At 29.3% G+C, this 15,745-nt stretch overlaps 2 protein-coding genes across 2 annotated transcripts; both read right to left on the bottom strand.

Annotated features, from left to right (window-relative positions):
• Window positions 1–381: 381 nt before the first annotated feature.
• LOC108772110 (uncharacterized) lies at window positions 382–8,880 on the bottom strand. The gene is made up of 8 exons (XM_018537563.1): window positions 8,733–8,880; window positions 8,350–8,517; window positions 7,790–7,932; window positions 7,540–7,704; window positions 1,745–1,880; window positions 1,363–1,530; window positions 870–1,009; window positions 382–785 (listed from the first exon to the last, which is right to left on the bottom strand). The coding sequence occupies exons 1-8, from the start codon at window positions 8,863–8,865 to the stop codon at window positions 618–620; spliced, it is 1,221 nt and encodes a 406-aa protein (XP_018393065.1). The 5' UTR covers window positions 8,866–8,880; the 3' UTR covers window positions 382–617.
• A 1,468-nt stretch (window positions 8,881–10,348) lies between these two features.
• Window positions 10,349–12,987, bottom strand: LOC108772211 (glutathione S-transferase). Its single transcript, XM_018537701.1, has 5 exons — window positions 12,920–12,987; window positions 12,009–12,144; window positions 11,397–11,564; window positions 10,909–11,048; window positions 10,349–10,813 (listed from the first exon to the last, which is right to left on the bottom strand). The coding sequence occupies exons 2-5, from the start codon at window positions 12,139–12,141 to the stop codon at window positions 10,646–10,648; spliced, it is 609 nt and encodes a 202-aa protein (XP_018393203.1). The 5' UTR covers window positions 12,142–12,144; window positions 12,920–12,987; the 3' UTR covers window positions 10,349–10,645.
• Window positions 12,988–15,745: the final 2,758 nt, after the last annotated feature.

Raw genomic sequence — 15,745 nt, 5'->3', positions numbered from 1 at the left:
TGGATGATAATAAATGCCAAAATTTGACATTCGGACTTTCGCAATATCTTCATTCGTAAGGTATGTAGGTAAAAAAAAACAGTTTTATTATATAATTTGAAATTTTAAGTAAATTGAGAATACTGAATTAATCGCTTAATTCAGTCATTCATATTGAGATTCGATAATTTCGGGTACTCGGAAGTCACCGACTCGCGTAAAGAATACGGTGCGATCTCGCTTCGCGTTCACTTGGCGCGAGACTCTACTGTACCTTTTTGAAATTATATAATGTTTATAATATATATAATTTGATAATTATACACAATATCTTTAAACAGATAGAAAAGAGGGGATTTTAGAAATAAGAAGCGACAAGCCGTATACTTTTATGCTGCGAATGAAAATATTTTATTTCGTTCTCGTATTATATTATTATGTTTAATACAATTATGTAGTAATACTATTACGTTTCGCAATAATATTGATTGTTAGACTGTAAGGAAATAGAAGTGATTTGAGAGTAATACATTAGCACGCTATTCATTTTACAAAACGTTTTGAAATAGAATAATTATTCAAAATGTTGACGCATAATAAATCAAAGAAAGAACATAAAAGTATATAAACCGTTTTATTTACAATTGAGTCGTAGGTCGCTTCTCGATATAAGCTTTAACTTTGGGTAAAGTGCGAACTTTCTCCACTAGTTTCTTCAATTCAGGATGATCTTTATTCGGATCCCCGGCCAGAATAAAGCTCAAATAATCAAAATATGCAGCCCACACGAAATCTGCCCACGATAGCTAAAACAATAAAAATGTATTTTTGTTTGTTTACGATGATAAATAAGATCAGTTATAGCTTGGCATGTCATTGAAAATCATTACCTTGCCACCAACAAAATATCCGCCATTCTTTTTAACCTGAGCCTCGAATTTGTCGAGGTAATAGGGCAATTTTTCGAAGGCAGTTTCTTTGAGTTTCTCTTTGAAAGCGGAATCTTTTTCCCAGTAATATTGGGATAGTGCTACAAAAATTAATATACTTTACGATTTTTACTTTGCATGGATAGAGAGCTATTATTGTAAATCACTACAGGAAGAACATTTAATTATACAACGCACGATAATTAATAAAAAAATATATATTAGTAACTTTAAAAAAACAACAGCTCTATGAAGCGACAGTAACACTAAAGTCCTATTTAATATATGCGCAACATGTGTGCAAGATGTACTGACTACGTGTATAATCCCGTCGCGTCGCGTCGGCGCGAAAGACACGAAAAGTCATAGTGTGTGTAATTATCATTAAATCATCAGATATGATGATTTAATGATAATTATCATCTTTTCACGTTTATTGTACTAGCATATTTACCATGTCTTATATCATCCATAGAATCAATAGTAGCATCGATCTCCATGGCCTCGAAATCATCAGATCCGTATAAATTGCCCTTCTTGGCGATAAATCGTCCGATGGCCCTGGACTGATGATATTGCTTACCGTCAATTTCCAGTACCGGCACTTGGCCCATGGGCATGTCTGCAATGTGTAAAAATGTGATTAGATTATTGGAAAGCAATATTTGTTTCATGCATATGTTAGAAATGTGACTGAATGATCATAAAACAATAAAACTTGCTGACAGATGTGAGAAATTTACTTTGCAAAGTGAATATTATTCAGGTAAAAGTAATTGAAATTATGATCTTGTAAATATGCTGAAAATATTATAATAGCGTATATAATAACATACTTGATTTATGTTTCGGCCAATCATCGATGGCAACCCTAATGTCATCAAATTTAATGCCACAGTGATTTAACAAGAACCTAATTGACTCTCCCAGACCGGTAACGTTGAAATATGTTAACTTGTACGTCGACATTTTCTGAAAATTGTAATAATATAAAAATATATATACAAGAATGTAAGTATAAAATAAGATTGACTTTTAAACAAGTCTAAACGAACATAATGTGCCAATAAATTCGTGCGATAAAACATTATAAAACATTATAACATATTATTCGAAATACTCGTGGTTAATACAATATATAATATACCATTTTCAGTCTTTATTTAGATCTTTGTCAAACAATTGTTGACCATTAACTGTAAAATATTGATTAGAAGTACAAGATTATTCAAGATAATTATCGGTGTTTTATTAACTTTTTCCGGATAGTGAATTTAACATATGATTCCCAAACAAACAATTTACATTTAAAAAACGTTTAAAGTGTTTTTATGCTGTACAAAGACATTATAAATAGTTGTTATTAATATTAAAATGTACATTTACTAAATACGATAGGAATATCTGTGTAAAAACGGTATTTTAAATTGGCATAAAAAATCGTTTAATTTAAAGACATTATAAATGGTCGGTATTATTTTATATCTATTATCAAGAGTATACTTTATAATACTATAATAATAACAAGAAGAAAATTTAATTTGGCTAAAAAGGAGTCAGCGCGGTAATATGAACGCAAATTAATAGAAAATATCTTTAATAAAACATATGTTGTGTAATTACATCGACGATTGGACATTTCAGCTTTAAATTTTTAGCCATCCTCAGCAAACATTAACACAGAATATCCTATTATCCGTCTGGAAGCACAATTGTCGGCCAAAGAAACCATGCTTATATTGATAACGAAATCAGGAGACGCGGTAATGTCTCCTGCCATGTTCAAAAAATTATTAGTTAATTTAAGTTTAAAAGATTAATAATAGACTATCTCGAGCCACCAAAGTCCATTTTTGGGAGTGCATAACTATTAAAATACAAAAAATTTTGAATTGTTCGTAACGTCTCTTTCTTCTCTGTCCGTCCGGTCGTATTATAACTTTGTAACGTCCTCTCTCACCTTTCACTCACACCTCCACCAACTTCGATCCACCCCACCCCCACCCCCACCTCTCCTCTCCTTCGTCGTATTTTACTCTCAATACCGCGTTGACTTCTTTTTAGCCAAATTGAATTTTCTTCTTGTTATTGAAATATCAACAGTTCCTTATTAATTATTGTATTCTTTATAATACTAAATGTTGTTTTACGCGTTTGCGTTTTCGATTATAACATCTCATCTCCAAATTGTGCACACACTTTATACAATATTTTGGTGGCTGTAACAATTCCGTTCGTAAGAAACTTGATCGATACGTAAACTTAAACCACGCGTTGCATAATTGCATTCGATGCATTTTATTATTCAGATATCGCAACAACTACTACAGAAATAACTGCCGCGAATCCACAACTATGCAAGGCAATGGACTGACACTCCCACCTGTCATTCACAATCAGTGTAAATACGTTTACTAACCTTGATTTTATTAATACAAAAAGAAAAAGTTTTGTTCATATTTAACTGAACCACCCTGTATATTTAAATGCAATATTTAAATTAAAGTTTTACCATGTATAAGAAGAGAAGATGGGTATATCATGACCCATACAGATATGATTCTTCGAAATACCTCCACTATTAGATAGCGAATTCTAATGAGTATTTATGAAATCATTTGTTTAGTGGCTCGTTACTACACAATGATATTAATACACTTATACACTAATAATAGCAAGCATACACTTATACACAATAGCAAGCATTTATTTAAATGCATTTTTATTATACTTTCGAGCATTTTGAAACGTGAGATATAATTTTGCTTGATTTTGTTTTAAACTCATGTGCATTATCACATGAATATATTATATGTAATTTGGATGAGAGTTATTTGTTATCTAATATTTTATCCGGCTGTACTATTTTGAGATATGCAACGTTAAATAATAGAGTAACAATTTGCTAATGTAGTTTCCTAAGCGTACTGATAATACGACCTATTTTAAGGTGTTCACGTAATATTTACCAAAGTATTCGATAAGCGCATAACTCTGTTGCTAATTTACATATAGTTCACTCACATTAGATTCCGTGAATTTTTAGTACTAACAGCAAATTATATTTATAAAAATTTATATATACGTATATACATTTGTATATATTTTGCAATATTTTTAAATATAATTTTAACTAAGTACTGTTTTTAAGGAGAATCAATTTTTTGAAAATTTGTTTTTGTGTAAGGGGCCACATTACCGCCACTGTTTCTTTTTCAATCTTTTTTCTTCTTTTACCTTTTCAAGATAATTCTACAAAATTTAAATGAATAGCTATAGCCTCTTCCTCTAATATAAGACATTAATTTGAATATTGTATGGGGGCGCCAAATAATCTAACGTCGTCCCTGCTCTCACTATTTAAGGTTTGTTCACGTCACATGCTTCAATGTATTTCAGTATACTTCTAACATAGCACCCACTCATTTTCCAATGCATGTTGACGCATGTGACGTGAACAAATCTTCAGTTTAAGTCGTATTATGTTTACGATAATAAAAATTATTCCGAGATATCGTACGGAGGAGGAATTAACAAATCATATTTCAACAATTTATCCATTTAAGGCAATTTAATTCTTTCTTTGTCTGAAATTTCGAAGCGATTTAATTCTATAGCAACGTGGACTTTACGCAAATACATATAAGTTAGCGCGTAGTTCAAAACAAAATTTTCAAAATCCACCAAGTATCTTTATAATTGTACTATAATCGTATATTAAACGTATTTTTATGTAACTCCGAAAATCATTTTAAATAATACTGTCAAATTTTATATTTAACATTATATGTACCTGTCTTTGATATTTAATTACATAATTTAATTTAATCCTTATGACAGACGCATACACACACACGCACACAAAATTCTATTTTACATTTATTTAAAAATGAATTAATTTTCAAAGTATTAATTTAAGTAGTATATTCAATTAAGCATATTTACTTACCTATAATTATTCTAGAAGCAGGTTACGAAATGAAGATACAATTCCTTATTACCTTCCAATTTAATCTGTATAAACCGTTCTGTCGTAAAAACTGAAGTTCTGACGATCAATGCGGAGCAGCTCGCGAACCAAGAGCGACTGAGCATTTGGTTTGAATGATATCGTGTTCCTATAGTTACTTGGGAACATACGGCCTTGTATTAAGAGGAATTTATACGTCTTGTTTTTTGTCACTCTACACTAGATTTATACTGAAACCTTTTACTTTTACCAAACTTCAAATATACAATATATATCTATTAGATTTTAAATATATTGTATATTTAAAATCTATTATCTATATATTTTAAGTACTACAAACGTATTAATTCATCCATAGAGACAGAGAGATAGAAAGAGAGAAAGGAAGGAAGAAAGGGAGAGGGGGAGAGAGGGGGAGAGAGGGGGAAGGGAAGAGAGAGGGAGAAAGAGAACAGACCTCTGGAAAAACACTGAACGCGCACAATCACATATACAAAATTATACCTAACAGATTGCACTGCACATTAAGCGTATAACACATTGTAACATAACATAAAAAAAGAATCTCTTATTTTCTCACGAGATCGAGATGGTAATTACGGATCTGCATAACTGTGACGCATAAAATTATGTCGGAACTTATCATTGTAATAATTAACAGAATATTTATTATAGTCCCATGTAACTTTTTAGTGCATATTGATCTTTTTCCGTTAGATTACAAATTATTTTTTAATCATTTTTAGCTTTTTATTTACTAGCAGATGTTCAAAAAATGAGTATATTTAACTTTTAATACATTTATATTTATTTGCTCTATTTTTAACCATTAGCTCTTATAAGCCCTTAATTTTTTAATTGTTTTAAACTTCAAGAATCCTTTATTATCTTTTTTCTAAAAAATTGGTATTATATGTATTATAGCAATGATTAAAAAAGTAGCATTAGCCAACATTACATTATAAAATCATATAATAAAAATGAAGATAATTTTATAATACTATTTATAATACTATGTTATTAGATATTATTAAAATTGTCTGTGACATACACAACTTGATAATTATTCGCAAACCATTCATCCATATTGATTATATTATTGAGAAGAGCAATTTTTTAGAATGATCTTTTTTTAAATCTTACTAAAATTTCTTAAAAATGATGTAAAAAATAGTCATTCTGTAAGAAATTTCCTAAAAGAGCTCTTTGTATCTGTAAATACTATTAATAAGCAATTACGCGACACCGATAGTAGATAGACGCGACAGAGGTCTGCTTCTTGTAAGTAAAAGAAAAATCATACAGAATTGAATGAAATTAAAGGCCTGGCATAATGAAATCTTTTACTCTTATTCTAATTAGGAGAAACGATTTTCAGAAACGAATCCTCATAATTAGAGTCTATGATTAAAATGAAGAAGATGTATTTTGACAAATGTAATGTCGTTAATGTAAAAAATTATTTTAGAGATCTATGTGATATTTACATACAATATTTCTTAATATAAACATTTTCTTGACATAAAAGATCAGATTTAGGCATCATTTAAATGACATCTTTTTTCTTCTAAAATTGTTTTATTAACACTTGTTTATAACAAGTGGCAAAAGATATTGTTTAGTGACGACCATTGCCGTTTGTTGTAAACATTGCGTGCTTAGAGATAATGAACGCGCGAGGGCGGTTATACCCAACCGCGCGCTGGGTATGTTAAGTTAGCATCCCAACTATAGTACTCAGGAGTTCTGATTAGAGTTCCCACTTCCTTTTGACGAGACGAAGAGTTCCCTATAGTTAATAACAAGAGTTCCGCCCAATAAACATTTTTTTTACATTTTTTAAAAATGGGGTGCTAACTTTTTAACGAAATTCAAGGTCGCATAGTTCTGATCAGCTTAACAGAATTATTTTGTGAATACCTAGAGTTCTTGATATATAAAAAACATTTTTGAAATATAATAAAGTTTAAAAAAAATAGTGGAAACCTTTGAAAATTTTTTTGAGAGTACCGAGTAGTTCTGAGTAGCGTTTCTTATAGTTCTCGACGAGTTCTATCGAAAACTGTAAGGTGAAAAAGCGATTGGACCAACGGTTTGCAAGATACAGCGACATTTGTCAGAAGATCAATAATTTTTAGAGTATATCTCGGAAACCGTTGGTCCAATCGCTTTGAGCCCTGATACTTTTCGACAGAACTCGTCGAGAACTGTCCAGAACTCCGAACAGAACTACTCGGTACTCCCAAAAAATTTTTGATCAAAAATTTTTTTCCAAGTCCCACGTCGGAAAATTTTTTCATTAAGCAGACTCAGAATTTCGACTCAGTTTTTAATCAGGTATAGCGCTATATAATTAGTTGGCGTTATTTCGGTTACACCATGTACATAACAATATTAAGAGCTATTTGAAATTAACATTAGTATGTGTGTGCACGCTATTCTTCTACAAAACGCTTCAAAATAGAATAGTTATTAAAAGATATTAAAACAGATCAAAAAGAGAGCATAATATTATTGGTGTGAGTTCAGAGAGACATTATATTTTTGTTATTATATCTTAATTCGTTATTTATTAGAAGTTGTAAAACAATTGAAAAACAAGGATAAAATAACACAAACAGTGCTAATATAAGCGTCGCACCTCATAAATCATTTTACTTAAAATTGAGTTTTAGGTCGCTTTTCGATATAAGCTTTAACTTTGGGCAAAGTACGAACTTTCTCTACTAGCTTCTTTAATTCGGGATAATTCTTGTTCGGATCCCCTCCTATTGCAGAGCTCATATAGTCATAATATGCAGCCCACAGGAAATCTGCCCACGACAGCTAAAACAATAAAAACATATTTTTGTTTGTTTACGATAATAAATAAAATCAGTTATAGCATGGCACGTAATTGAAAATTATTTACCTTGCCACCAACAAAATATCCGCCATTCTTCTTAACTTGAGTTTCGAATTTATCGAGGTAATAGGGCAATTTTTGAAAGGCAGTTTCTTTGAGTTTCTCTTTGAAAACGGGATCTTTTTCCCAGCAGTAATATTGGGTTAGTGCTACAAAAATTAAATTACTTTACGATTTTTGCTTCGCATGGATAGAGAGATATTATTGTAAATCGAGAAGAACAATATTAATTATCAAAGACAAATTGGAGAGAATATAGGGCAAGAGGAGTCTTAATTGAGTCTTAATCTTTTATTATTATAGCGAATATTAATTATACAACGCACGATAATTAATTAGAAAATATATATTAGTAACTTCAAAAAAACAACAGCTCTATATGAAGCAACAGTAACACTAAACTCCTATTTAAAATATATGCGCAACATGTGTGCAAGATGTACTGGCTACGTGTATAATCCCGTCGTGTCGCGTCGGCGCGAAAGACACGAAAAGTCATAGTGTATGTGTCATGATTATTTAATGATAATTGTCATCCTTTCATGTTTATGTACTAGCATTTTTACCTTGTTTTATATCGTCCATAGAATCAATAGTAGCATCGATCTCCATGGCCTCGAAATCATCAGAACCGTATAAATTGCCCTTCTTGGCGATAAATCGTCCGATGGCCCTGGACTGATGATATTGCTTACCGTCAATTTCCAGTACCGGTACTTGTCCCATAGGCATGTCTGCAATGTGTAAAAATGTGATTAGATTATTGCAATGCAATATTTGTGTCCATGCATGTGTTAGAAATGTGACTGAATGATCCTAAAACAATAAAACTTGCTGACAGATGTGAGAAATTTACTTTTACAAAGTGAATATTATAGTATTCAGGTAAAATTGAAATTATGATTTTGTAAATGCTGAAAATATTATAATAGCGTATATAAGAACATACTTGATTTATATTTCGGCCAATCATCGATGGCAATCCTGATGTCATCAAATTTAATGCCACAGTGATTTAACAAGAACCTGATTGACTCTCCAAGGCCGGTAACGTTGAAATACGTTAACTTGTACGTCGACATTTTTTGAAAATTTCTCTAAATATAAGAATGTATGTATGAAATAAGTTGACTTTTAATCAAGTCTAAACGAACATAATGCCAATAAATACAATAATACGTAACTACGTATAAGTCAGCGAAAAGTTCAAAACGATTCAAAATTTTGCTATCCTCCAATATCATTATAATTATATTATAATCGTAATCCTTATGACAGACACACATATACACACACACACACAAATTTTCTATTTTATATTTATTTAAAAATGAATTAATTAAGTATTAATTTAAGTAGTATTCAAATAAGCATGATATTTGCATACCTATTTATTCTAGAAGAATGTTACGAAATGAAGATACAATTCCTTATTACCTCTTACAGTTTAGTCAGTATAAACCATTCTGTTGTAGAAACTGAAGTTCTTACAATCAATGCGGAGCTGGTCGCGGACCAAGAACGACTGAGCGTTTCGTTTGAATAATTTGACTGCGTTCAGCAGAGAAAGCAGATTTGCAATTAATGTAAAATTTTTTAATATGATTGGTCTTGCCCTTATTTTCTCAATATATATAAATGTATAAGCCAATCATATTCAAGAATTTTACAACAGTTGCAAAGCTGCTTTTTCTACTGAACGCAACCATTGTATACCCAGTTACTTGGGAACATACGTCCTTGTATTAAGAGGAATTTATACGTCTTGTTTTTTGTCACTCTACACTGGATTTACACTGAAACCTCTTACTTTCACCAAACTTCACATATATATCTATTAGATTTTAAATATATTGTATATTTAAAATCTATTATATTTTGAGTACTACAAACGTATTAATTCATAGAGACAGAGAGATAGAAAGAAAGAAAGGAAGGAAGAAAGGGAGAGGGGGTGAGAGGGAGAAAGAGAGAGAGAGAGAGAGAGAGTGATAGAGGAAGGAAAAATGAGAGTTGATAAGAGGGGGAAAGAGAGAGAGAGGGAGAAAGGGAAGAGACCTCTAAAAAAACACCGAACGCGCACAATCACATATACAAAATTATATCTAACAGATTGCACTGCGCACGAAGCGTAAGTATAACACACTATAGCATAACATAAAAAAAGGATCTCTTATTTTCTCGCGAGATCGAGATAGTAATTACGGATATCTGCATAAATGTGACGCATAAAATTATGTTGGAAATTATCATTGCATATATTAACATATAATATACAGAATTGATAGTTATAACCCATATGAAAAAAACAGTGAAAATTTTGAAAAAATTTTAAAAATTGAATACGTAACGTTTTACGGTATGTAAAAGAGGATTAGAAAGAAGAAATCAGCGATAAATATGCATTTTTATTAGATGGAAAAAATTGTATTTCCTTTTTACATATATATTTTATACATGATGTAACCGAAATAACGTCTACTAATTATATAGCGCTATTCGAAAGTAACATTATTAGTATGCTATTCTTCTACAAAACGCTTCAAAATAGAATAGTTAGTCTCCATTTGTGTTCGCATAACTTCGTAAAGAATTAATCAAATCAAAATACCAATTACGATTTTCGAAAATAGAGATTTCAAGTTTTAGAATACTTATGTTGGAAATTACAAATTATTTACGATCATTTTTAACGAAGTTACACTCTTTTGAAATTTACCTATTTTGAGGGAGGCAGGATATGCTTTAATTTTGCTGTTGAGTGTATCTTCGTTATTTATTAGAAGTTGTAAAACAATTGTAAAACAAGAATAGAATAACACAAATAGTGCTAATAGCGTCGCATCTCATAAATCGTTTTACTTAAAATTGAGTTTTAGGTCGCTTTTCGATATAAGCTTTAACTTTGGGCAATGTACGAACTTTCTCCACTAGCTTCTTTAATTCAGGATGATTCTTGTTCGGATCCCCTCCTGTTATAAATCTCATATAGTCATAATATGCAGCCCACAGGAAATCTGCCCACGACAGCTAAAACAATGAAAATGTATTTTTGTTCCTTTACAAAAGTAATAAAACATTAAATGATCAATAGCACACGCAAATTGACATCAACGATTATATACCTTGCCACTGACGAAATATCCGCCATTCTTCTTAACTTGAGCTTCGAATACGTCAAGATAGTTAGGCAATTTTTGAAAAAGAGTGTCTTTGAGTTTTGCTTTGAAAGCGGGATCTTGTTCCCAATAATAAAGAGTCATTGCTACAAAAAATAATTTACTTTACTTTTTTACATTGCATAGGAATATATAGTTTCCATTTAAACCGCCAACCGCGAGAAGAGCGATAATTATTATATAACACGCAACAGTCATTCAGGAAATATATATACATATATAGCTTGTTAACTTTAAATAACTGCTTTATACGAAGTACTTTACAGCAATAACATTAAACAGAATCTTAGTCGATATATGCGCAATACATGCATTAAATTGACTAATTCCGTTAACATGGAAAATTCGAGAAGTCATAATCGCATATTGGTTTGATGGTTATATAATTATAGACAATCTCTGGCTCTCTCGCGTTTCACCATCAAAATTTTTACCTTGTCTTATATCTTCTATAGAATCGATTGTTGCATCGATTTCCATAGCCTCGAACTCATCAGATCCGTATAAATTGCCCTTCTTGGCGATAAATCGTCCAATGGCCCTGGACTGATGGTATTGCTTACCATCAATTTCAAGTACCGGCACTTGTCCCATAGGCGTGTCTGCAATGTGTAGAAAAAATGTCATTAGATTATTACAGAATAATAAATACAAAGAGCTTTAGGAATCGATGCAAAAACAGTGTGCAAAAATATTTTAATAATTTACTAACATCAATTTGTTAAATTCACATATAAAAGGCTCACATATATATATATTTTGTCTTTATTTTTTTTTTAATTAAGAGCGAAGTTACTTGTTTATTTTTGCTTTATAGCAGAATAATCTATTCCGTGTATGTGTTTAACCTACAGTTACGTGACTAATGCGGTCGTAGAACAATAAAACTTGACGATAAATGCGAGGAATTTATTCTGCAAAGTTTCATGAAACACAGTTTTATTTTGCAAAATTTTATAACCCGAATTAATATTTAGATGGAGGAGTAATCGAAATTATGACCGTTTTATAAATTTTAAAATAATATCCTATGAAAAGTAACATACTTGGTTTATACTTCGGCCATTCATCGAAGCTAAATCTAACATCCTCGAATTTGATGCCGCAATAACTGAACATGAACCTAATTGCCTCCCCAAGGCCGGTAACGTCGAAATATATTAGCTTATACGTTGGCATGTTCTGAAAATTATATAAATGAAAAAATTGTAAAATATGAATACTTAAAAAAAAATATTTGATATTTTTAATAAAAGTCTAAGCGTAAACATTGACGATAACACATAATATCTATAATGTGTTATTTAAAACATTCATAGTAAAAATATTATCACTGTACTTCAAATATTTTACATTTATTTAAAAATAAACAATTTTTAAAAGTATTTCAGTCAGGCGTGTCGAATTAGCTGCGAAACCAAAACACAAACTCATCAACAACAAAAATTCAATATATTGTAGTAATGTAAATAAACGAAGGTATAATCACTTAATGTAATCGTGAGATAGAGTGTCCGAAATTATGAAATTCATATCAAATCTCTGTACTACTGTAACTAATAATTATTACATAACTACGAGAAATAATTGTGCAATATTGGATAAAAATCGTTTGTTTTACTAAATAATTTTATATATAGTGAATAATTAAAAAAATGATTTGTTATCAGATGAAATTAAATAAAATCATATAATCTATAGGACAATATTTCATCTAATGATTATCCAGATTTCGAGAAAAGTACAAATTGTTGATAAGCGTCGCTCAACGCTTTATGGTTTCTAAAATCTTACTTAATCGAATGTTTTTGCATTATTATTGATAGCCTTGTGTTTTACTCCGCAGCTAAAATTATAATAGATATATACCTGATTTTAATAGTATTAATAATATTCGCTTATATATATTTATTCTAAAAACAGGTTATAAAATGAAGAAGATATAATTCCTCATTACCTTGCAGTCTGTAATCCAATCTTTCGTAAAATCAAGACTAGCAATCGACCCAGAACTGTTCGCAGACCAGGAACAACTAACAGTGAGCGTTATTTCGTAATTTGTGAGCGTTAGATCTGTAATTTATATTCCCCACCGCACATTTTATATTCTATGAAGATATTTTATATATATATCCGTTAAATTTTCAAGTGCAATCCTAGAATTAAAACATCTCAATAAGAAATATACAAAATATCTAATAACCCAATCAGCACATAGTATTAAAAAAATATATATATTTCTAAAATATTTTTTTACATTAAATATTTAAAAAACGTTTTAAAAGCATTGCCTGCTGATTGGAAAGATATATAGAGATTTAGAGTTAACAGAAGTTGAGATTGATTATAATGAATTATAACATAATAATATAATAATTGTGTTATGTATAAGCTTTTTTAAATGCATAGATATATAAGTTTTCTAAAACATATATTCAGACATTTGCAATTGATAATAAAATGATTATGAAATATTTTATCCGTAATAACATGTTATGTATAATTGTGCAATACATTGCAATTTGCATATGTATTTTACAAATACTTGTTATATATTTACTTCAACGATCATATAATTATTACAAGATTTATCAAAATTTATCAATGAAGCGCGGTATTGACATTATCTATCATGTAATACACATGCTATATACCATTACATAAAAGATAAATGTTTCATGATTCCTCGCCTTGCTATTAATAACTTGTTATGACTTGCAAATTTTATGTGCATAAAACTCAAAAGAAAAATATGATGAATATAACGATAAAAATTGATTATAAATAAGCACTGAATATATTAATACCAATTAACACAGTGTATTATTTTAATACACTATGTTATATTATTATATATAACATATAGTATTAATATATATATATTAATATAATTAACAAAATTTTAAAAAATTATGAAATTAAAAAATTACTATTATTTTATATATTATTATATATACATATATATGTATATATATAAATTATTAAAAAAGCACGCATATACTTAATAATATTACAAAAAATAAGTGACAGATGATGCAAAGAATTGATTAGCTCTTTTTTCGGTTCTTTTCTTGAATTCGAATTTTTATTTTCTTATCAATATGTCTTTTAATATTAATCGATCATTATATATTATTAAATTTGTAATTAAAAATATTTTCTATATATTATTATTTCTGTATTTATAAAATATAGATTGTAATAGATTTTTGAGACATACTTACAAAGACGATATATGTATAAAACTTGAAAAAGAAATTAATTAGAATATCTTTTTTTCGAACATTTAACATATTACAAAAATATTCTTAAGAAAAAAATTCTGTTATTGTGTAAATTACAATTAACATTTTATCATATTTTCTTGTAGAAAGGCCAGTGTATTCAATGTAATTGTCACATTACGGCATAAAAAAAATATGTACACATAGCCTTCTCACGTTACTAGTTGCTCGTTGTCGGTGAATAGTCATAGATCCCCCTCAATTGTATAACTATGTTGTGTGACCTTCAGTTGCATTACAGTTATACGCAGAGATAATATAGCACCTAGCAACCGCGAAAGCTATATTATGATACTGAAAAGACACTTTCAATGCTCTATCTGTGTATAAAAGTAGATAATGCATTATCAATGTTTCGTAATTGTTAAATTAATTACGTAGCATTTATTTTATTTACCATACACATCTCTTTTATCAACAGCACTTTGTGAAAGCAGATATCTTTTATGAATTACATATGCGACCTTATGGCTGTTAAATACTTGATTGCGCTTAACATTGCTGCTGATTTTCTTTGACGTAAACATTTAACTGGATGCTTAACTGTAACTAAACTATATATTTATAGCAGTTTAAATACAAAAATAAGTTTATTACGAAAAAATAAGAAAAAAACAATGATAATATAATTATATAAGGCTCTGTAAGTATAAAACAATATAGATATATATAATAAGGGCAAAGAATCAGTAATGTAAAAACGGTTTTAATTTAAATAATCATAATATAAAAGTTACAAAAACAAAACATATATTTCGACTACGATCGGATTACAAATATTAATATCATTAAATTTCGTGTTACAATTAATAAGAAAAAGTAATGATATAAGTGAATACAGAATCGTATAGATGGATGATAATAAATTAAACGGATAGAAAGATATAAGACCTTGTAAATGCGAAAGAAATCAACAAATTATCGATTTGTTGAACTACAAGATTACATAATAAAAAATGTTTTAAGATATAATCTGACGTTATATTTTTATTATTGTCAATACTCGTAACAGTCTCCAACAAAAAATTAAATATTCATTTGTATCTCAAAAATATTGATTTAGATCCATATAAGTGCATGCCTGCCGTAGATAAATATAAATATTTAAAAAAAAAAATTTTTTTTATTCACGAATCAAACATCATTGAACAATAAAATAACAACTATTCTTTTTTACCTAAACATTCAGATACTAAATATGATATAATGGCACCATCTCACTAGTAACTTCAAGCTTCTGTCCGCAGTTTACAAATTAAAAAACAATAACATTAATATATGCAACAAAAGAAAGATAAATAAAATGATACATAGTCCAAATCGTTTTGGTAAAGGAAATTTTCACTATTATTTATGAATATATGAATTCGTCTATTCGAAATAAAGATCTCAATACATCATGATTTGAATCTGCTTTCAAAGAAATTTCTGTTTCTGATACGAATAGAAATTAAATACATAGAATATTTACTAACTTTGTCGTAAGTCTCGTATGATAT

This window comes from Cyphomyrmex costatus, unplaced genomic scaffold, assembly GCF_001594065.2.
Source record: "Cyphomyrmex costatus isolate MS0001 unplaced genomic scaffold, Ccosl1.0 scaffold18, whole genome shotgun sequence".
NCBI classification, from domain to species: domain Eukaryota; kingdom Metazoa; phylum Arthropoda; class Insecta; order Hymenoptera; family Formicidae; genus Cyphomyrmex; species Cyphomyrmex costatus.
Note: the sequence above shows the minus strand (reverse complement) of the source record. Positions and strands in the feature narration are given on the sequence as shown.

Excerpts from the sequence above, each read along its gene's own strand:
- LOC108772110 (XM_018537563.1), bottom strand. The coding sequence starts at position 8,865 with ATGTCGACGTACAAGTTAACGTATTTCAACGTTACCGGCCTTGGAGAG. Across the intron at positions 1,881-7,539 it reads AGCGACCTAAAACTCAATTT|AAAATGTCGACGTACAAGTT; the intron begins TAAGTAAAATGA and ends TACAATTTTCAG. Across the intron at positions 1,010-1,362 it reads TATGGATGATATAAGACATG|CACTATCCCAATATTACTGG; the intron begins GTAAATATGCTA and ends TAATTTTTGTAG.
- LOC108772211 (XM_018537701.1), bottom strand. The coding sequence starts at position 12,141 with ATGCCAACGTATAAGCTAATATATTTCGACGTTACCGGCCTTGGGGAG. Across the intron at positions 11,565-12,008 it reads ATGGCCGAAGTATAAACCAA|ACACGCCTATGGGACAAGTG; the intron begins GTATGTTACTTT and ends TACACATTGCAG. Across the intron at positions 10,814-10,908 it reads GATATTTCGTCAGTGGCAAG|CTGTCGTGGGCAGATTTCCT; the intron begins GTATATAATCGT and ends TCATTGTTTTAG.